Source organism: Gossypium hirsutum, chromosome D08 (genome assembly GCF_007990345.1).
Source record: "Gossypium hirsutum isolate 1008001.06 chromosome D08, Gossypium_hirsutum_v2.1, whole genome shotgun sequence".
Lineage (NCBI taxonomy): Eukaryota > Viridiplantae > Streptophyta > Magnoliopsida > Malvales > Malvaceae > Gossypium > Gossypium hirsutum.
This window is the reverse complement of record NC_053444.1, coordinates 12,681,768-12,704,959: the sequence shown is the minus strand read 5'-3', so window position 1 is coordinate 12,704,959 and position 23,192 is coordinate 12,681,768. Positions and strand designations below refer to the sequence as shown.

Below are 23,192 nucleotides of genomic sequence, written 5' to 3'. Positions count from 1 at the left end.
TCTTCAAGTTCTGTTAGAATAGGCTCCGGTTCAAAAAATAAGCCAACTTCTGCACCATCGGCCCCCGGGCTCTCGAGGTGGATCCACATCGGAGTCATCTTCTAACCCACAATCATCTGCAGCGTACGAGGTCCCCTCACCGGTTGACGTCGTAGGGAGTACATCATCCCTTGTTCTCGGCATTTCATAACGTCCCCAATTGGATGTAGATTGCCAACCACTAAAACTTGATGTCGTTCTCCAGTACATATTTCCAGCATCAAACATCGAGCCACCGACATACATGTCCCATCCACCGACAGAGTGTCTTGTAGGGGATGTACATTCGACACCGCTACCAAACATGGGCTGTTCCGTGTTTTGTAACCCGCTAACCGAGTGTCGGCCAGGGGTCGTGTATACATCTCGAACACCGGTCGTAAGTACATCATTTGGCGATGTAAATTGTACATATAACTCAATATAAGGTGCTCCACTAGCAAGATGAGTCTGCACCATTGCCTCCAAGCTACGAGCACCTTTTATGTCGAACGAGTTATATGTCAATAGATCTACAGAAGAACAAAATCGATACGTAATAGACAGAACTTTCATTGGCGTCGTTCCGAAAATTTTACGCCTAATTCTTTTACGAAGTTCTGTCAAATCTATGTTCTGGTTAAAAACCAGTCGCACCGTATTCTTGGACAAAAAACAACACCATTCTTGGTATGGCAAACCTCACCATCATAGTAAATAACAACACTAATACGTTCACTCATATTTGAAACTCTAACATTCTTAGCCTCTCTAAATTGTTTCTGCTGTGACTTATGCATTATGAGAACATTTTCTGCCTTATTTATAGCCTCAGCCCAAACTACTGTAGCAAAAGCGCGTCCACGAGGGCGCGATTTCACAAATTCTTCTCAAATAGCATCTTGCTAGAAGCGTTTTTATACTACTTGCTCAGAAACGTTAACTCGAAATTTTTTTTCCAGGACCTACTATAGCAAAAGCGCGTCCACGAGGGAGCGATTTCACAAATTCTTCTAAAATAGCATCCCCTTGAAGCATTTTTTAAAACTATTTGCTCAGAAATGTCAACTCGAAATTATTTCTTCCAGGACCTACTGTAGCAAAAGCGCGTACACGTGGGCGCGACTTCAGAAATCCTTCTGATAAAGCATCCTGCTTTGATTTTATCTTAAAAACCTATAAACACGAAACGTAATCCAATTTTGAATAAATTATAATTAATTTAATTAGGAAACCCTAAACCCTAAACCCTAATCCCTTATTTGTTTATTTTTTTCTCTAAAACCCTAAAAATCCTAAAAACCTTAAACTCTAAACCCTAAAATCCAAAAACATAACGTGGGAAAAACGGGGAAATCGTGTCCCCAGGGGCGCGCTACGTGGCAACAAAGCGCGCTTTCCTGACGTGCATACAAATCGCGCTTTCGTGGACTCGCTTTGTTGCCACGTCAGCAAAGTGCGCTGACGTGGCCGCGATTTGCTGGCACGTCCCCTGACTTCGCGGTGATGTGGACGCGATTTAGGGGAAAATGGCCCATTCCGGTAAATAATAAAATACCAGGCCCATTTCGATAAATTTAAAAAAAAATGACTTTTTTTTGTATTTTGCCCAAATAAACCTAATCCCGGTTTATAGGCTGTTATAATCTTAAAACTGATTTGGAGAATATAAATCCTATAATCTTCACTCCTCAAGACTTGATTTTGTATAAATGATTCTACTTGAAGGATGTTTTAATCTCGGCCTGGCCCATTAATCTCAAACCAAAAGCCGAAAAGGCAGAAGATTTTCATCTTCATAGATCTGACGCCACTTGATTACAATAATATCCAGCAAGATTCTAAGCGAGATTCCTCCAGAAGCCCTAGTCGAGGTCGTTCTTTCTCAAAAAGCCGAAGCTGCAGTCGCAGCCACTCTCGTGCTCGGAGCAAGAGCCACAGGTTTTTCTTATTCTTTTGGATGTGAAATTTTATTTATGGCTTCGAAGTTGTATGTTAACCTTGCAAGTATAATGCATCAAATCTCCTAGAACCAAGCCTTTGCGCAAGTCACCTGCAAAGATAAGATCAATTCTCCTCCTCCTTCCCCCTCTGCATCAAGGTCTTGCTCTTTGTCAGGGTACACATATTTCCGCTTTCCCCTTCATATGTTTCTGTTTTATCAAGGATAATGGGGTTTGGTATTGTTAGCTGTCGGTTGTTGTTAGTTTTACAGATAATAATTTCGTTTACTATATATGCTTGTGGTCCTGGCCTCATGGGTAAATGCATTATATTTGTTGACCTTGCGGTTGACTTCTGGCTGCATTTGAAGATTGTAATGAATCCTCTTTCTTTGACAAGTATAGGGTTTGGGTCTTGGAGGTTATAGTAATTTTGGATTCTGAAAATGAAAAATGAAATTGCAATGCAGTAAGTGCTGTTCCTTCGGAAGCTAAAGTGTCAAACTAACTCATTTTGAAGAATAAATATGTAGGTTGCTAATTTGATGGAATTTTCATTTGCTATACATTATTGTTGCCTCCTGTCTCTATATTTGTCTAGCGGTGAAGATTTTCTTTTTCACTTGCTCCATAAATATAAAGAAAAGCTCCTATCTAGAAATAGCATATTACACACTCTAAATTAACTGAGTGCTGATGGACATTATTTTCTTGTATGAGGTAATGACTGTGCGTGTTCCTTCGTTCATGGTGGTCTACTTGGGTTATCAGTAGTTACATACCTCTTATTACTTTTTGGAATCAACTTCTCTCATGTTGTTGTCAACATGAATTTATGCTTTTGACTTGCATGCTTTCCTCGTCCATATTATGGTTTATTTGTGAAACTTGGTCCCGAGTCCCGACAACCTCCCAGCTATTGAACTACATCACTTTCCTATTTTTGTCATGAAAACTGCCTTGTTTGTCTTTTAGATATTGGCTATATGCAGCAAACTGGGGATTGATATTGGGATCTTGTGGGAATAGGTTCCAAATTGCATGTAACTCATATGGTTACAGAGGTATGCTGTTTCTTAGATGGGCAGCTTTAAAAACCTTCACTCCTGTCCGCTGTCAGGAGTCCAAGTGGGAGTCTTGAGTCTTGATTGCATGTAACGTAGTGCTGGCAGGAGTAGGAGCAAGAGCTTATCCAGGTCTTGAGTCTTGATCTCCCTAGTGTCTTTGACTGGCATTTATTTTAATTAGGAAAGATGTTGAGTTCACTACATTGTCAAAGAAATGTTGATTTTACTGGTCAAGTAGGCTATATAGCTGAGTAATATTTATTTATCCCTGATGTCTCTTATTCGAGTTTCTATATGACAGGTAAATTACAGTTGCCGAGTTGATATTGTGCCTAGATGCTGATGAAGACTCCTATCAAATTGAAGTCTAGTTGTGAAAAAAATATCATTTGAAGTGCAGCAATCATGCCGGATTTCATGGCTAAAGATTGGAACCATTTTACTAGTGATTTGCTCCTTCTCTATGGCGTGGAACCGCTAAAAGGACAATATATTATTTATAATGAAAACCATTTCCTTTAAATATAAAAATGGCAGCATCCCCTACATGGGGGGATACCAATGCTGATACGTAGGAACTTGTGTTAGAATGCACTAGGTAGTAATAATGATTAGTTAAAAACATGGTAATTAAGTGGTGAAACGCAATGCAAAGGCACAAAGAGAGATGACACCAGAACCCGAGTTAACAATGGCGGGACTGAAGTGGGGGTGGTGTTATGTCCTTGTACCGAAGTAGGGGGGACAAGTTGATAAGTGGGCACGTGAAATTGTCAACTCCAAACAGCGAAATGTGGGAGGAACATAATTCTCCTTCCGTCAAGTCTCTTGTCACTCCTCTGCCCTTTGATGATTGATGACGATTCCATTGTGTGTTTGTGTGTGTGGTCGTGGATCGGATAAATGTTATCTTTTCTTTGTGGTGATGCCGTACTTCGCGTAAACCTTTCTTCCGTAAGGAGAAATTAAAACAATTGACAAAGGCCATATGATCCTATATTTTTATAATCAGTGTGTTGTGGTGAAAATTAATTTTGATTGCACGTGCAAGTGACAACATTCCACAAGGAGCCTTTCATTCTCTTGAATCTGCCGTGACAATTCAATAAAATACAATTTACCTTCTGTTAAGATCCACTTAACCCAATTTTATTATTAGTTTATTTAATAGGCTTAATCCACACCTTAGTCCCCAAAGTGTACCCTTTTTTCATTTTGGTCCACTTTAGTTTCTCGGATCAGTTCCTAATCGGCAAGTAAAAATTGCAGCAGCAGAAGCCACTTAACATTAGGGGCTGAAGTGAGAAAAATGTATAGTTTAGGGACTAAAGTAGGGATTAAGCCAAGTTAGTAAGAAGATGACGTTGTCTTAAAAAGAAATAATTAAATAAAGGAAAAGCTACTGGACTAGAGAAATCCTAGCTTAATGTGTCAGTACTCAGCGCCCACAAACCACATATCAAAAGTAGCTTTTATACAAGTAAGTTAAACCGTCGAAACAAAATGCTACCTCCATGCCGACGCTCTTTCACCGCCACCACTCATGGTACCCCCCAAGGCTGATCTTCTAACTCATTATTTCCTAAATCTGCCCTTCTTTTTTTTTTATATATATATAATAGATAGAAAATTGAAGACACCAGCGATACCAGATTCTTACCTCTTTTTTTTTTTCCCACTTTAAGCCGATGACGGAAACGCCGTTCTCGAAGCTCCCGGAGGACGTCGTTTTAAATATATTTTCGAAGCTCGAAGAGGATCCCGCTAGCTGGGCAAGTCTTGCTTGTGTCTGCACCAGATTCTCTTCTCTGATTCGTAATACCTGCTTGAAGCTTAAATGTTCCAAAACCATACCCGCCGTTTCCGCCGACCTTCTCTCCTCTTCCTCCGCCCCACCCGGCGGTTGGGCTTCTCTTCATAAGCTGTCTGTCTGCTGTCCAGGCCTCCTTCACGCCGGTGTCCTTCTTGACAACTCTGATTTCGGCCTCGAACGCGAGCTCGGCCCTGACGAGAATTATCAAAGGCCAGCTCATTCGCATCTCTCGACGCCGTCCGCTGACCCTAATTCAAGCAAAACGGAATGTAATTCCAATCCGAACATGGAAACGGACGTTCCCGGATCCGATTGTCCCTGGTCACTTTTCGATGATCTGTATTTCGACACCGTTTATAACGCGTCCGATTCGATGGACAGCTCCCCATCGGAAACTATGGATACCGCGACGATCAAAACGGGGCGTGAATTTCCCGTTTGTAAAAGAAGGAAGATTTCAAGATCCCTAAGGTCCCATTTAGCAACCGGGGTTCGGAACTTAAGCCGAGAACAAGGGAACAAGCTATTGGCGAGCCGGTTCCGAGGTGATTGCTTATACATTTGCGATTGGCCTGGGTGCGTCCACACGGAGGAGAAGCGAAACTACATGCTGTTCAGAGGGGTTTTCAAGAATTTCAAGAAATCCCGTGTGTGGAGGACTATAAACGACGGGAACCGAAGCAAGATCGATCTGGACTGCGCGTTTTGCTCGTGCAAGGAGACGTGGGATTTGCACTCCGCCTTCTGTCTGAGGCGGGTTTTCGGGTACCATGACGATGGGGAGCCAGTTGTTCGAGCTTTTGTCTGTGAGAATGGACATGTTTCTGGTGCTTGGACTGATTTGCCTTTGTACACTTGAACACCAATTATTTGCAGCTCCTCGAAACTAAAAGTAAGTTATTTTTATTTATTGTAATAAGAGGAATTGGGAATGTGATAAGTATTATATTTAGTATTATTGGGTTTGAGATATGGATATATATATATGATTCCTTAACTACTTGTTTTACCTCGTACTTTGGTATGATTGATCATCTTTAATTGAGTTTTTATATGGTGTTCTCTTTGCATCATTTGTGTAATCATGTTTGATGATGCATTTTTAGGCCAGTTTCATGTCACTCAACCTTTTGGCCTTGCCTTATCCACACAACATCCATCATTGTATCGTCCCCGGACTTAAAAAAATTTAATTTAATAACTAAGTCTTTTAGGATACATTTGGTTCACCGTAATAGAATAGGGCTGTAATTAGTAATTCAATTGTTTGGTTGATTGGAATGAAATGGAGCTATAATAAAATTCTTATGTTTGATTAAATGGAATAAATCTTATAATAGTATAAGGAAAAAGACTTAAATGATCAAAGTACCCTTAGCCGAATTATTATTATAACATGAATTAAAAAATTAATATATATAATATTATAAAAATAATATATAATCTACTTTATTGTTTTTAAATTGCAATGCATATTTAATGTGCTAAAATATTATTATTGAAACAAATAATTTAATTATTCTAAAATAAAAGACAAAATATTAGAAGTAATAAATAACTTTAGAATTATATTTCACATTGAAACATAATATTCATATATTAACAAAAAGTTGCATTATTTCATTTGCTTATATGTCATAATTTATGTGTTAAATTTTACAATATAAAAAAGTTACAACATTGTAATGACATTCTATTATGTCATTATACTATCCAAATATTACAAATACAAAAAGTTACCAAAACATTACCAACACAATCATGATTTTTAATGGTTAGCAAGAAATCTTCTCATCCATTCCAATTACACAGAAGAAGGTAAACTAAAAAAAATGAACATTTGCGTTGGATGATTTGGAAGTTTGCTCAATGCACGATAGCGCTCATCCTCAATTAAACTTTCAACTTCACATAAAGTTAAATATAATTTTAGAGCGCTTTCTTGAATGACCATTTTTGACTTTTGTTGAATTAACACTTCAGAGGCAATGCTCCTGCTAATTCCAAGGCCAACGGCCCGTATGTTTTCTGCCAATAAAGTGATAGCATTAGTAAATGAAGTAGAAGAAATATGATCATTTGCATTAGAATTTTTTTTCTTCTTTGAAAATGTGAAATCACATTGGTTTCTAGCTGGTTGCGGTTGTGTAGTTAAAAGATCCATGTCATCCAAATAAACATCTGCTCCGCATCCATGAAAGTCGTTTCTTTCTTCATGAGCATTTGTAGTAGCTACATCCTCAACATCTATTTCTTCAATAATATTAGCAACTGTTTGAGTATCTTTCCCAGTGGCTCGATTTTTTGTGTAGATGTCAGTAAGTTGGTCATAATAAGAGAAACTATGATGTTTGAATTGATCGACTTTTTTATGACTATAAAAAATGAGGAATCCATATTAGATATAAGTTTGGTCAAAACAAGATAATAAAGATTTGAAATAATTCTTACATTTATATATGAGTTCTACACAGCATCTTCAGCAACAAGTTGCCTATGCTCGTCCCAACCAAAGCCACTATTGTTTTTTCCACTAAACATGTCACTAATGATTACCCCATCCCTTTTCAATATCCTAATCCTCGATTCAAGATCAAGTTTAGTCTTCAATATAGCATGAGGTAAAACTTTTTCTAAAATTTTTTCTATCTCATTTAGATAATTTGCTTTGAATCCCGTATCTGCATTAAAGGTTCCAACGTTGTGCAAGTCGACCATATAGACAACCAACGCATCATCTTCTTCTGGAACCCATTTCCTTTTGGTTCCCGAGAATTTTGAAAAGAAACACTTGATTGTGAAGAACCTAACATAACTATATTAAAAAAATGTAAATTAAAATTAAGTTCAATATTATGAATTAAAAGGTCGACACTTTATAAAATTATAACACATGATGGATCAAAAGAAAATAAATTATAATTCAACAAGTTTAGTACAATATAGAAAAACAATTCAAACACCACCAAAGTTTCATAAACTAGATACATGAAATAGCATAAATAAATTAACGTTTACTATATTTACCCTAAACCTAACTAATTTTTAGATGTTTACCATTCATTGAACATTTGATTAGCTAGTTGTAACAGTCCGAATTTGGGGCTAGTCGGAATAGTGATTTTGGGACTACAAATTTGACGAGAAAAAAATTATTTTCATTATATTTTTATGGTCTACGATTTCACAAAATGATTTCGTGAAAATTTTGTTCGAAAATTTTGACGTTTGGGCACTCAATCTAGTCAAAAGTACTAAATTGTAAAAAGTGCAAAAATTGAGTTCTATATGTTAGAGGTGTCCAATTGTTATGAAATTTTAAATTGGAGGTCTTTATATGGCAATTAGACCATTGGTTAAGTTGGTGGACGAAAATGGGTATGGTTAGGCATATTTCCAAAGTTTTTCATTAAGGACATTTTGATCATTTAGTTATTAAATGAATTAAAAATAAATTTAAAAACTAATTTTTGTCCATCTTCAACCCCTAGGCCTAAAATTGCATGGAGAAACCATGGCTAGGGTTTTTCAAGCTTCCAAGCTCGATTGTAAGTCCGTTCTATTCCCGTTTTTAATGATTTTTATATTTTTGAAATCCTCGTAACAAGATTTACCTATTTTACCATTGTTTTGAACTAGGGTTTGTGTTTAAAAATTTACCCATGAATGATATGCATGTATTTTGATGTTTTATGGAAGAATATGAATGTTTGGAGTGTGATAAACGATTTGTACTAAGTAATTTTCGATGAAAATGCCTAAAAAGATTAATTTGTAAAAGTTATAAATTATGTCACAAGTGTGTGAATAAGTGAGAATTGTGGACTGCTATAGTTATGAAAATGGTTCAGCTAGGCCTAAAATGTAAGGAAATTGAATAAAAAATATTTTACGAGCCTAGTGGCAAAATCATAATTTTGCCGAAGTATGATTTTTGGACTGGAATGAATAGTGTGAAGGTAATATAAGTTAAATATATTGTTATAAATCAAGAAAGACGAGAAATTGAAATTGATCGATAAAAAGAAAAATAAGAAAAAGTGAAAAATTTCCGAATAAACCTTTGAAATAAAAAGGGATACAAATGAAGTGATAGAAATGATCACATGTGTGGCACGGATTGTGTGTAGGCCACTATGTAAAAGTGAAAATGATTGTCACGTGTGTAGTACTATGTGCAGGCTATTACGTGTACTAGAATGATAGGTCGCATGTGTAGTACTATGTGCAGACTACTATGCATACCAGATAGTTTCGATCACGTGTGTAGTACTATGTGCAGACTACTACGTGTATCGTATGACAATTGTCACATGTGTAGTACTGTGTGTAGGCTACTATGTGAGCTGAACATCATTAATTAGTAAGGTGGTTGCTATGTGCGGATTCCATCGAACATCATTGATTAATAAGGTGATTGCTATGTGCTGAATCCACCGAGTATCTGTTATTATTCTGAAGTGTTCATCGGGAAATTGACTAAGTGCAATTGAATAATGAATATAGGTGTGGAATTGAATTGAATATCGACTTAGAAATGGAAAAGTGAATTTTGAATTGAATTGTGATTGAAAGTGAAAAAGTGAAATTATGAAAGAATACATTTAGCAATCAAACAGTTTAGACAGCAACAGTTGTGTGACTTTGAAAAATCACCAAAAATTGTGGAGATTGAATTAAAGGCTGAATAATATATGAAATTGAAGCTGAATGGGTCTATTTTCACATAAAAGAAACAAAGTAAGCAAAAGAGTTATATATTTTGAGATATTTGAAATTTAGTTAGACAGAATCAGAATGAGTTCGGAATCCTTTATTCTGACTATGAAAAATTGTCAAAAATTGTACAAAATAATTATAGGATAAAGTTTATATTTTAGAATCCTCAGTGAATCTATTTTCAAGAGAAACAAACGGAAACAATATCCGAATTCTGTACAATGAGATAATTAATTTTTAGTGAAGAGAGGTCAGAACTGTCGAGTAGTAAAATAGGGGAAACTTTAAAGAATAAACTGTACTATTTGGCTAAATCAAAAATTATAAAAATTTTATGGTAAGAAGATATGTGAATCTAGTTTCAGGAAAAATTTATGGATCTTAATTTGGAGTTCTATAGCTCTGGGTAAAAATAATTTAGTGACTCTGACTCGAATAGATAACTTTGAATATACATGTGAGTGAATAGTAAAATTGTAGTTAATGTTATTTAAGTGTGTTATACACATTAAGGATGTGAAATGGAGAGGAGGAGGAAAATTGGAAGAACATATGAATGATTTATGTATAATTGGTCATATGCTCGATTATAATCGATAAACGATTGAAAAGAAATGATGTTTATAATTGTGCATTACTAGTTATAGTTAAAGTTCATGTGAGAAAATAAAATTTCATAGTATGTGTATGTGGTATACTTAGTATATAATTTGGTATGTAGCAATGTCAGAAATGGTTTATGAAATAACTCATGTTGATAAGTTTGATACATAAATAAATGTGGTGCTTATACATGTTTATAATGCTTATACTATATGTTTATTTGGCTAGCATGTTTGGTGTGTATGCTTAGGCTTTGACCAAGTTGTGGCTAGATTACGCCACATTAAATTTATAAAATTATGCATTGAGATGGTAAATGTCTAAATAGAAATATGCTTGTGATCATAAAAGGGTAGTAAGGTTTAAAATTTGTAATCTTTATTAAAATGATTTATCATGTGGTTAGTCTTAAAAAACACTAGCTTGCGACTATGGTTGAGTGTAATGTTTATATCTTGTGTGATATGCATAGAAAATGGGAGTGGAAAGGAAATGAAATACTATGTTCATACTTGAAGTGTAAAATGATGCAAAAAAGGGATGTTAAGTTAAACAATAAATATGTATTAGTATTAAACTTAATGAAATTGAATTGTACGTGAATTAATTGGAAATTGCAAATGATATGATTTGAATTAAATGAATTATTGTGGTATTGAAATGTATATTGGATTGAGAAATTGAATTGAATCGTAAACATGTGAATCATGAATTAAATGAAATGGAAATGAAGTATTGAATTGCATGAGTATGTATTGGGTCTCAAAAGCCCTATTTGTTACAAATATAGTATTTTGAAGTTATAACGTGAAAATTTATAAAAGCATGTTAAAAATTTGAAGAGTTTAAATTTGAATGAAATTTTATAACTCGTTTAACATATTTATAAGTGTATGTGTTCTGGTAATGCCTCGTACCCTATTCCGGCATCGAATATAAGTAAGGGGTGTTACAATGTGACATCGCCAGATTCGGTCATAAGGTTTAGACCGGATTTGAGGTGTTACACTAGTTCCATCCTTCAAGTAGCCCATGCATCCGATGGATGAATATTAATAATATTCGATTTATCGTCATCTATCACATTACTAGGTAATCATTCTCCCAAATCCGCTTCAATAGGATCAAGACTCATATAGGTTCAAATAAAATTATGGAGCAAACAATATGCAATAATGAAGCATGTTTCATATTGAAAAATTCTTCTGAAGTACTTGGCTAGTAATCTTGACGCCACTTATTCAAATGATATTTTTGTCCTCTAAAAGGTGCAAGAAATCTCTCACAGTTTGTGTATCTAGCATCAACTAGATAACAACAATCTATAAAAAAACTATTTATCATTGTTAATTTCCCAAAAAAGTATAATATTAAAAATTAATTCAAATTCCTCCAATTCTACACTTTATCATGAGAAATTTTTAGTCCATGTCTCATACTAATGGCATCTCGAAGAACCCGTCAATCAGTAACATAACATTCTCAACCAAGAAGAATATAAACAAAATGCATATCAAGTGTACAAACACCTAACATATTTGTTGCTATGTGACCTTTTTGCGTTCGATATCTAGGTTTATCAACTATTGAAATCCTAATCTTGATGTGGGTTCCATCTAAAGCACCTAAGCAAATCTATATCACATGTATAAAATCTCGAGTTAGGATACTATATTTAAATCTAAATCAACTAAATTATGTATGAGCTATATATGGAACTCACTCCAATACCTTGAACCATTTTCACCTTGGGTCTGTAGAATTAGCTGTAATTGTCTCTACCTTTTTAAATAGCACATCTTGTAAACGTATGATAACATTTAAAACATTGTGAAATGATTTGCTAACGATTTTCCCGAATCTATTAAAGTGATGCTTAATAACTCGATTTTTAAGATATGAGCAATAATATGTAAGAACATTGCCACTTGCTTATCAACAAGTATGTTCCTTGACGATTTCAATCCTCCTAAATTTTGTAATATCTCACATAGTTTAAAAGAAAGTAACTTTATTCATCCTAACTTGTTCAATACAGGTCTCGTCACTAGCATGTACAGATCTTTTCATATAATCTCGTTGTGTATAAAAATCTAAAATATATGATCTAATCCTTGGTCTATAAATATGCAAACTAGAGACGACACCCAATGTAAACCAACTCGCAACTGTACTCATTTGCAACCATGCTGTCAATGCAAGACCATTTTTTTTACATCTCACTTTGTATTATTAAAGGCAAACGAGCCATTACCACAAAATATTAAAGTATTAGATATCTTCAAATCACAATATAAATTAATCTCAAAACATGATGCTAGTTGGATGTAGGAAACAAGTAATAAGCTTTCTATGTGGATGCACATTCAATTGTGGGTTAGTTAAGACATAACATAACTATTGCATTTCTAAATTTAAAAAAGGTGTCCTATCTACTACTTTAATCAACAATGTGTTTAAGGGGAAATCAAAAGACCGAAAATATCTTACCAAATTTTTTTTTAGAATTTTTTAAAATTTAAAAGGGTTTAATTGATTTTTTTAATATGTTATAAGATCTTTTTGACCTTTTAGCCTTATTAGTTTCAGAATTTACTTTGCTTCCAATATCAAATCGTAAATGTTAAATTGAATAAATATGTAAAAATTAAAAGCTAAATTTAATATTATACATCACATATAAACACCAAAACAAATATTCAACGTTACAATTTTAAATTTTTAATAAAAAGACTGTTTTATTTACTTATTTAACCTATAAGGATTAATTTTTAATAAAAATTAAAAGCTAAATTTAATATTATACATCACATGTAAACACTAAAACGAATAATAAGGTTTGTTATTGTATTTAGCTATTTAAATTTAGCATATGTTTGGGTAATCAAAAATTAAATCTCCACATTTATATTTTAGTTATGGTAATTTTGTAAAAGAGAGTGAATTATATTTTTCAACATATAGAAAGCGAAGTAAACTTTAATAGGGTAAACTACAAAAATAGTCAATTTTGTTTGCTTCGGATTACATTTTAGTCACTTATGTTTGAAATGTTACATTTTAGTCACTTATGTTATTATTTTGTTACGAAGTGATCATTCTTCCGTTATCTCCCTAATGGTAATTCGATGTGGCAGTCCAACTAGATTTTAAGTGCCAACTTAGATTTCCTAATGGGATAGAATAGATTTTTAATTAAATAAATTTAATCAATTAAAAATTTTAAACCCTAAATCTTAGTTAAAAACCCGTTCATCTCCCCCTTTTTTTTAGTTTTCTTTTTCAATTAAAAAACCTTATGCCCATCAGTGTTAGTCTGATCCTTAACACCTGCGGCCTCACCCTCTAGCAAAGCATGGATTAATTTATGAAGGTTAAAACTTTCTTATAAGATTATCAACTTCCTTTGGAAAATTTGCACAAATTGCCTTCCAACCAATGAACTCTTCTCAAGGCGTCTTTCCAAAGCAAGATATCCATTGAATACCTCTTCCTTGAATGCAATTTTGTTCGGGCAGTCTGGTTTGGTTCTTCCCTTGCCCTTTGATCCGACTCCCTTCAGATTTCTTCTCTATCATCCTAATTCCTTCATTGGCTCAACTTAAGCAACATTAGCTCCATCGGTTCAAAGAATGTTTACACCTATGCGGCTTGCACTCTCTAGATGATTTTGAAATCAAAGAATGAGCTCATTTTCAGAATGGTTGATCCTTCTCCAACAAAGGCAGTCATAAGGCCATGATTCCATAATGAATGCCTTCCCCTTTGACAACTTGCAAAGCCATCAATCAAGAATTCCCGTCTCAGAATGGGCTCTCTCTTGCATTGTCTATTGCAGGTGAAATGGCATAACTAGTGGAGCAACCATCATTTCAACTCCTATCCATCCGAAACAACAAATTTGCCAGCAAAATTTAGGCCAAACTTCTCACTCTTCACTCTATCTTTATTTTCCTTAAAAACCATAATATTTGTCTGTAGGTTCCTTGAAAGTGACAAGTATTTCCTCTAATTTGTAGGCATTAGAAGCTCCAACCAGTTAATGCTGAGGAGGCATGTGAAACTGATGAGTTGAGACTCTTAAAGAAGGCCAAGTTAGTGTTTGATGAAAAATGCTTTGATGTCAATAGCTTTCTTAGTCAACTAAAAAAGAAAACTAAAAAAAAGGGAGAGATGAACGGTTTTCTAACTAAGATTTAAGGTTTAAAATTTTTAATTAATTAAACTTATTTAATTAAAAATCTATTCTCATCCCATTAGGAAATCCAAGTTGGCACTTAAAATCTAGTTGGACTGCCACGTAGGACTACCATTAGGGAGATAACGGAACTTAACGGAAGAGTGATTAATTCGTAACAAAATAATAACATAAGTGACTAAAACGTAACATTTCAAACATAAGTGATTAAAATGTAACCTAAGACAAACAAAAATAACTATTTTTGTAGTTTACCCATTTTAATATACAATTATATAGAAGGCTTCAGAGGCATTCATCGACATAATTCATTTATATTTTTAAATAAGCAAAAAATTCTTTCCTAGATTATTAAAAAATAATATAAGAAAAATATTTTACTAAACAAGCAATGTTTAAAGGTGACACATATTCCTTTAAAATGTATCAAAAAATTAAAAAAATTGAAAAATAAGAGACATATATTAATATTTGAACACTCAAAAAAATTTAAATATTTGTTGATACTATCAATCTATAATATAACCAATAAAAAGTCAATAATTGCAACAATGTATGATGTTATTAATTTGTCCATGTTATCTAAATCGAGAAAAAAATTAAAAGTCAATCTATAATATAACCAATTAAGATACTTCTATTAAACCGAGAAAAAAATTAGAAAAAATTAAAAATCAATCCATAATTGCGACAGTGTATTGATACTATCAATCCATAATATAACCAATAAAAAGTCAATACTTCTATTAAACCAAGAAAAAATTAGAAAAGAATTAAATCGAGACAAATTACAAAAAAAATTAGAAAAAAATTGATGGGATGTTTAAGTTCAAACCAGGGTATTAAACTAGAGAAGCCAGCAGGGATAAACACCAGAGAGAAGCTATAAGAAGAATGGACAATAATCATTATTCTTAAATGTTATCATAACCAATCATAAATAGTAACAATTGAATTGAAAAGAAAAAAAGAGTTGCAAAGTTTCAATGAAAGAAGAGATATATAACAACACTGTTTTAAAAAAATGGACAAAGACTAGTGATGTTTTGAATATATATAAAAAAAATATTAAAAAAATATATTAGAATCAATACAGAAAAGTTGGCTTAGCTTCAAAGATTATATGCAGTATGTAAGGTTCCATTTGAAGATGACATATAATATAGCACTGGAATTTCAAACTAAGGGCTAGTTTGGATGGGCGGTGTATTTACCTCCGATGAGGCTAAAAATAGCAGTGGCGGTGAGATTAATTACTGTAGCGGTAAGATTAGATACTGTAGCGGTGAGATTAGAAACAATAGTAGAGTGTGTGTTTGGATTCAAACGCAGCTGTCGCGGTGAGGTGAGAATAAAAATGACTATCAAAAACATCAGATTAGAATTGATATATAATAGAAGTTATTTAAATTATTTTACTTTTTTAAAACTATTAAAATATGTGAATTTATAAATTCATTTAATAAAATATTAAAATGTATCTTCCAATATTTTAATGAATTATATAATTAATTTAAATTATTTATTAGATAAAATGATAATTATTTTTAATTTTTTTATAGTAACTCTTTTTTCTTTTGCTCTCACCCAAGGGTCCAAGGAGATGATTTACTTTCTCCACAAAACATGGTCAATTTACTCCCATGGGCTTTGGCCAATTCCTCAACTAATCCCTATCAGTTTCCAATCAATTAAATTCTTCCTCCTTACATTTAGAATACCACTTTACTTTCCTCTACGATTTAATCCATAAGCCATTTAACTATCGCAATTCAATTTAAATTTTAGAAATTTTCCGGTTTCATGTTTAATTAATAAAAAAAAGTATCATTTAACTTCACCCCTAATAGGACACAAATTACGATAAATGGAAATTTTGAATTATATTATTTGCTTTTTTTAGTATTATTATTCCTACCATATTTTTCTCTCAGGTGTTTTTTTATTAGAGTAATGAAATATTAGAGTAAGAATTATATGAAATAGAGATATTATCTCTTTATTATAGTTTAATATTATATTAATATTTTTATCCTGAATTTTATGATTTTTATTTTTATTTAATTTTTTCCAAAATAAAAATATGATTAAACTCATCCATTCCAACTCATTCTTCTTCATGTTCTTTTCTTCTCTGAATACCCGTTCCTGCCTTCTAATTTTTTCCAGTTTGTGAAACTAATGCCTAATAATTTAAGCCAAAATTGGGGAAAAAATATAGACCAAGTAATAACATCACTGCTAGATTAAATTCATTCTCTTCTTCAGTGTAATTTCTGAAACTAGAATCTGTATCTTCTTTTAACTTCCTTGAGAATCCCCATATCTTCTTTTCAGCTTTTTCATCTCACTTTCTTTAAACACAACCCTTTAAAGTCACCTAACACCTTTTCAATTTGCTCTTATTTTTATTTTAGATTCAAAATAACAGCCGACCACCATGGATGTAAGTTGTGTTTCTCTTCTTGTTTGAATCTCTTCTTTAAAGCTAAATCTAAGGTGGGATTTTTCTTGTTTTGCCTGTTTAACTAGGATTATAATTGCAAGAGAAGTGGGCAGATTCCAGCATTTGGAGACTGGGATCATGCAAATGAATTGCCCATAACTTAGTACTTTGAATCTGCTCGTGAAGCTGGTTTGATTCGTTTCAGCTCTTCATCAGCAAACCCAAACCTTATCTTACTGTTGATTTGAAAACCAAACATCCTCGTAATCATGTTCCTGTTAGAAAGGTTAGCTAGCTCTTCTTCTTCTTCTAGGAATCTTGCTGAATTTGAGATAAGAGAATGAATGGGGTTTGGTATAATACTTAGGGTATTATTGTCTTCTAAAAATGTCTACTGCCCTACTGGAGCTTTTACCACCAGTCAGCTTAAGGCTGTCCAGTGCAGTAGAAACTCCTCACTGTGCTGGAAGCCAACACATCCAAAGGTTGTCCACAGTCCAGTCCAGTGCAGTGAGATTGATAATAAAGGGGAAAAAATTCAACGCACTGTTGTGCGTTGGCATCCAAAGGAGCCCTAAGTAAAACAAATGCTCTTACATTTATGCTCAAACTCTAGATATATGATGGCAAGTATATCAGAAAAGCATAAGATAAATATATCATGTTAGGTAGTGTCAAATTCATGGTTGGCAAACAACTCAAAGGCTACTAATTCCAATTCTTTAACCCTCCTCCAAGGCAAATCAAGCAAAGCAAACAAGGTACCAAGTAATAGTATGTCACTCTTGTGCATAAAAACTACCAGCACTCTTGTACATAAAAACTAAAGTAAATTTCATTAATGCACCTTCTTTTCTTTTGGTTAATACTTATATTCAACAAAAATGGCCTAATTAATAATTTTTTGGACATATTCTCATCACACGAATCACTTGAATCTGACTTGGATTTCTTTCTACTTTCAATAGGACACAAACAAAGAAATAACCGAACACAAGAAAGTATCATATTTCATTTATTCAAAAAAAAGTATTAGATTTCACTTTTTAACTCAAATGAATCCAGTTCAAGAAAAATGACCAAAGAACTCCATCTTTTAGATGACATGAATTTATGATTTTTATTGTTGGATAAAAGATGACACTACATTAAGCACTACGCTTTACAGTACAATTGACTTGTTTCAATTAAATATCATTATAGAATTCAAACATTTATTAATCTAATAAAAATCCCATGACAAAGCACTCTTCTACAATCACATTCAGATGATTACTTGAATAAAAATACTACTCAAAAACCAAAACGTGATTTAACCAAACATAGAATTAGAATACTAGATACCCAAATAACAATATTTGAGCACCGACATTCAAATTGAAGCTTTCCAATGGAATTTCAGTTACCTTTAGAAGAAAAGTTACACGGCCGAGAAGATGACCTTAACACCCCTCCCCCACAAACCTGCAAAAAGGAAAAAAAGAAAGAAAAAAAAAGTTGATTCACGGTTTCATATATATATATATATTTCTACTGTTACTAAACTACATTTTTTTAATATAAAAAAATGAACATAGTGCAAGACAATCAGATTAAACATGAGAAAAACAAAGGATATGAAGTTATGGAAGAAAATAAAGAAAAGGGTAAGGTTTTTAAAACCTGTGGAGCGAAGAGAGAACGTTTAAGAGATGAAATATTTCGAAGAAAGCTGGCCATAGCATGCAAGGGAAAGGAGCTTTGTTTAGAAGTATAAGATGTGGGAAAAGAAGAAGAACAAACTAGTTGTGATTAGATGTTACTTAATTCCATAGATTAAAAAGAGAAGAAAGAAATGGAAAGACAAACAAACAGACACAAAAAAAAAATCATAAAAGAAAGAAATCAAAATGGGAGAAGAGATAAGTACAGGCAGATGAATCGACTGCAAATCTGGGGAAAATTTTGAAAGATTAGAGATTTAGATGGAGACAGAGATAACCCTTTTGGCAAAACATAGATTTGCCATTTCCAATTTCAAGACTTTGAACCAGTCTTGTTAGGGTTACTAAAAGAGGCAGAAAGAAAATCGAAAGGAATAATCGAAAGGTTTACCTGGGGAGGACTGTTACTGGCTAGAGACGAAGGAAGCAAGAGAGGTCGTGACTGAGATCGGGCTGAGTGAGAACTTTTTTTTACGTGAGAAAATGGGAGGGTCAGTGAAAAAGAAACGGAATAGAAATGCCCACTTTCCATGCTTAAACACAAAATTGGGTTGTAATGGAATAAACCCATAATAGGTATTCCATTGAATCAAACTATGGTTTCTGATGGGCCCACATAATGGCTACACCTAATCAAAATAAAAACTTCTCAATAATTTCCATTTTCCAAAAAGAAGAAAAAATATCTAATTTTATAAACTAAAGAAACACCCAAAGTAATCATAAATAATGGTACCAAAATAAGTCCATATATTAAAATATATCCATAGCAGTTCAAAGTTCATATGTAAGATCATCATCTGCAATACTACCAAAAACAAACCCTGATTTCCGGGCTACCAAAAACTATTTCAACACTCGCATGATAGATTTAAGTATAGAATATTCCAATAATACTTGTACAAGCTAATTAAAAAACATTAAGACATAAGAATCGTGTAAACTCTGCTTATTTACACCAATATCTAATATTCAGCATGATTGGTATTACAGTCCCAGTGTGCAACACCATAGTGTTATTAGGCGACTAAAAATATGCAGCAACCCCAGTTGTTTGTTCAATTTTATTGCTGAGATTAATGTTTGATCTTCGGCTTCTTCACAATCATCACAGAGCAATGAGCATGGTGAGAACAATAATCACTCACACTGCCAAGAACAGCCCTGTAATACAATATATGATCATTTGTTAAAAGCGGGACCGAAATAAGGTCATTCTTAAATTGTTGAAAGTTTGGCAATTTCTTTTTCAGTGCTTATTCATCACAACATATGAAAAATGAAAGGTTCTATAACAGGAGCTATAATATTGAGAAAAAAACCAGCTTATAATCTGCAAAATATCAAATAGCAGAGCTACCGCCGAATGTCAAATAAGATCGGGTTGGTTTTGAATCAGATCAATTCTGATTTCAAAATTTTCATGCCACTTACATGTCATTTTAGGGTTGGAACATTTCAGGTTAGTAAGCCTAGTTTCTGCGCACCTTGGGTTATGTCATTTCGAATTACTTGTCCAGGTCATTTCAGGTTTTGATATTTTTGGTTTTGAGTTAGGCAGGGTCAGATCATTGACTTTTTACAGTCAAGTAGCATTGGGTTGGGTTCGGATTTGGATTGATCGGATCGGGTTTTTGGATTTGGATCAAAACTGGCAAGCCTACTTATACATATATAGATGATATATATCATATTGTAGATGAGGTCTATGGGTTAGGTCTAACCCTAAAAAAGGGAAGAGGGGAAAAGGGGCAAACCCACTCAACCCAAAAAACTAGAAAGGAGAAGATGTTCTATACAGATGCATTAACATTATTTGAGAACTCATCCCCATAGAACCAAAATAAACCATCGATTTTTTCTTGTGGAAGTAATGATCCATTTTTTAGTGATTAGAAACTTAATGAACAAGCCACAGTAAATCAAAGAGTAAAAAATTCCCAATGTTCATCTAAAAACTTAAAAAGAGATCAGACATAGGTTTTAATACCTCTTTATAGCTCCATAACCATGGCTACCAACAGCGAGAACGGAGGCATGGTGTTTTTCTACAGCGTCACAGAGAACATTCCTTGCATCACCTTCCACCACTTCAACTACGGCATCATGTACCTGCACCGAAACCAAAAAACCATTAGATTGGATGCTAATACCCTTCTTTAATTAGGCTACAAAAGTAAAACAAGTAGCTGATGAATACCGATTTGCTAAGGCAGAGTTCCTTGGCTTTCTCAACAACCCTGGCAGCGATCTTCCTCAAATCCGCATCCACATAGGGCAATACATCAGCAGCTCCTACAATAATTATACCTCCATAAGAAAGCTAAAACACACGGTACTTGAACCAAAAGAAAAAAGGAGGGTAAATTCAAACCAGGTCCGGCGAGACCAACAGCAGAAGAAGCAGTAGGCTTGGCATGAACGATGACGAGCTTGAAAGGAGGATTGGAAGCGAAAGGAGCAAAGAAGTGATCGAGGATCCACTGCAGCGCGTACGTACTGTGCTCGCTGTCGTCGATTCCAACAACCATGGCTTGCTTCTCCGTCGTTGTTGCCATCGTGGTATGTCTCTTGGTTCTTGTGTCTTGGAATTGCAAAGGGTCGGTTTGATCCTTCTTTAATTTTGGGGGTTTTGTAGGAATAAGGAATTTATTGAGAAACACAGAGCACAAAACAACGTGCGGGCAAATGCGTATGGCGTAAGGCGTAAGCGTGTTAAACTTATGCTTAGAAGAAGGGAAGGGAAGGAAGACCCCAACTAGAATATAATACGCGATACGCTGGCTGATAGTGATTGTGTCCCTATCCTTTTTGCCTCTATTCTAATCCATCATTCTAGACAGACAATGTTATGATATGCTTTTCATCTTTAAAATATTCTATTTATATCTTCAAATTTATTAATTTAATCCTTAAATAAAATATTAAATTTTATGCGACATAATTTATTATTAATTTTAAAGTTTTTAAAGTTTTTACATAAATTATCATTCATCTTTTTCGGTTATATTTTATTTTTAATATACAGCAAAATTTTACTGTTTTTTAAAGTTTTCATTTTAAATTATGTTACTTAAAATTTTACATGTCATTTAATAGTTAAACTTTCAGTTTTAATAATCAAAGGACTTGATTGACATAACATCAATAACTTAGGAATGCAATTAGAATATTTTAAAGTTTAAGGACAAATTTAAAATGAGGACCATAATTTAGGATGTAATTAAAATATTTTGAAGTTTAGAGATAAATTTAAAATAAGGGTTATAGTTTGCGAATGTCTACTTTATTCACTCACGGTTGGATCCTTAAACTTTGTAGTGTTTTTTTCTTTTTGTCCCTAAACTTTTTCTTAGCCTATATTAATATTGAAACTTGATAATTTTTTAAAAGTTAATCATTGAATTTAGATTTCATCAAGTATGATGATGTGATTCTTTAATATTATGTCATACTATCACAAAAAAAGATATATATAATATTTTTTAATTTTTTAAGTAATGATATGAAATAATCTAAATTAAAAAAAAAAGAAGATCAAAGCTTGTGGAAAAAGTTGAGAAAATAAAGGAGTAAGTATTGGTTTATCCTAGACAATGAAGGTGAGACAAATTGAGACGTGATCCTCCCTCTCACATTCATTGGGAGCAGTTCTGGGGGAGACTGTATCTCGCAATTTAACGCTTCCATTCAGACTCCTGTTTATTACAAATATAGCTTCAATTACGCTCCGCTTTTCCGGGTTTTTTTTTTATTTTCTTAATAACCTTCTATAAATTATTGAATTGAATGACCCAAATAATAATAAATAAATATGTTAAATCAATTTTCACTGATAATTTTATAGTTAGAGAAAGAATTGTATAAAATTGTAATTTCATATTATCTCTATCATTTTTCAATAGAAGAATGACAAATCGAATTTTTCTTCCTGATTTTTAGTAGTGTTACATGAGAAAAAAGTTAAAAATTATGAGGAAAAAATCTAATTTATCATTCTCCTATTAGAAAGGAATAGGGATATGTGAAATTATAGTGGCTTTAAATCATGTTCTCATTTTGAATTTTAAAATTTTAATCATGACTCAAACGATTAAAATCATGAACTAAATGATGTGAATTTCTTTTTGTCTTATATTAAAATAACAAGTTAATATTATATTATACATGCAATAATATGTTTTTTAAAATATAAGTACAAATAAAATTAGAGACAAACTCAAAAAAATTTTAAGGGTCGGAATTAAATAATATTTTTACAACAATAAAAATATAATTTTATTATTTTAAAAACCTATATATTTATAATTTTTAAAATATTAAATATGGTTTTAATAGGAAAAAAATCATATTTATATTTGTATATCAATATGAAAAGGTTGCACTTTTTTAAGTAGTCAAATTTAAAAAAAATAAAAAAATAAAAAAATAATATAGAATGGTGGTGATGTGTGTATTTTTAATTAAAAGAGTATGATTTAAATTTGCAAGTTATTTTGAGTGGGAGCATTGGACAATGACTCACATTAAGCATATGATTGATATGCCCTCTACCTGTATTCGAGATGACAATTCTTGTGGGTATGTTTACGGCTAGTTTGATAATATTTTTGAAAAGTGCTTTTAAAAAGTTTAGTTTAAAATTTGAGTGTTTAGTATTGTTGTAAAAAAGTGCTTTTGAG

General features: G+C 33.0%; 3 protein-coding genes across 9 annotated transcripts; 1 reads left to right on the top strand and 2 right to left on the bottom strand.

The window, feature by feature from the left end:
- Nucleotides 1–1,697: 1,697 nt before the first annotated feature.
- LOC107913577 (phytochrome A-associated F-box protein) lies at nucleotides 1,698–10,389 on the top strand. Of its 6 annotated transcripts, XM_016842219.2 has the most exons (4): nucleotides 1,724–2,137; nucleotides 3,330–4,574; nucleotides 4,714–5,733; nucleotides 8,333–8,636. In XM_016842219.2, the coding sequence occupies exons 2-3, from the start codon at nucleotides 4,572–4,574 to the stop codon at nucleotides 5,698–5,700; spliced, it is 990 nt and encodes a 329-aa protein (XP_016697708.1). In that variant the 5' UTR covers nucleotides 1,724–2,137; nucleotides 3,330–4,571; the 3' UTR covers nucleotides 5,701–5,733; nucleotides 8,333–8,636. The 6 variants fall into 6 exon arrangements, with proteins under 6 accessions (XP_016697702.1, XP_016697708.1, XP_040955811.1 ...); XM_016842213.2 differs by lacking the exon at nucleotides 8,333–8,636 and having other exon boundaries at nucleotides 1,698–2,137; nucleotides 4,714–5,838; XM_041099877.1 differs by having other exon boundaries at nucleotides 3,330–5,733; nucleotides 8,333–10,389.
- On the bottom strand, nucleotides 6,496–19,354 carry LOC107913597 (uncharacterized). 2 transcript variants are annotated; one of them, XM_016842246.2, is made up of 3 exons: nucleotides 18,902–19,354; nucleotides 18,214–18,271; nucleotides 6,496–7,656 (listed from the first exon to the last, which is right to left on the bottom strand). In XM_016842246.2, the coding sequence occupies exons 1-3, from the start codon at nucleotides 19,079–19,081 to the stop codon at nucleotides 7,496–7,498; spliced, it is 399 nt and encodes a 132-aa protein (XP_016697735.1). In that variant the 5' UTR covers nucleotides 19,082–19,354; the 3' UTR covers nucleotides 6,496–7,495. The 2 variants fall into 2 exon arrangements, with proteins under 2 accessions (XP_016697735.1, XP_016697739.1); XM_016842250.2 differs by lacking the exon at nucleotides 6,496–7,656 and adding an exon at nucleotides 14,981–15,244.
- A 3-nt stretch (nucleotides 19,355–19,357) lies between these two features.
- Nucleotides 19,358–21,368, bottom strand: LOC107913593 (universal stress protein PHOS34). Its single transcript, XM_016842231.2, has 4 exons — nucleotides 20,885–21,368; nucleotides 20,711–20,805; nucleotides 20,501–20,622; nucleotides 19,358–19,674 (listed from the first exon to the last, which is right to left on the bottom strand). The coding sequence occupies exons 1-4, from the start codon at nucleotides 21,066–21,068 to the stop codon at nucleotides 19,587–19,589; spliced, it is 489 nt and encodes a 162-aa protein (XP_016697720.2). The 5' UTR covers nucleotides 21,069–21,368; the 3' UTR covers nucleotides 19,358–19,586.
- Nucleotides 21,369–23,192: the final 1,824 nt, after the last annotated feature.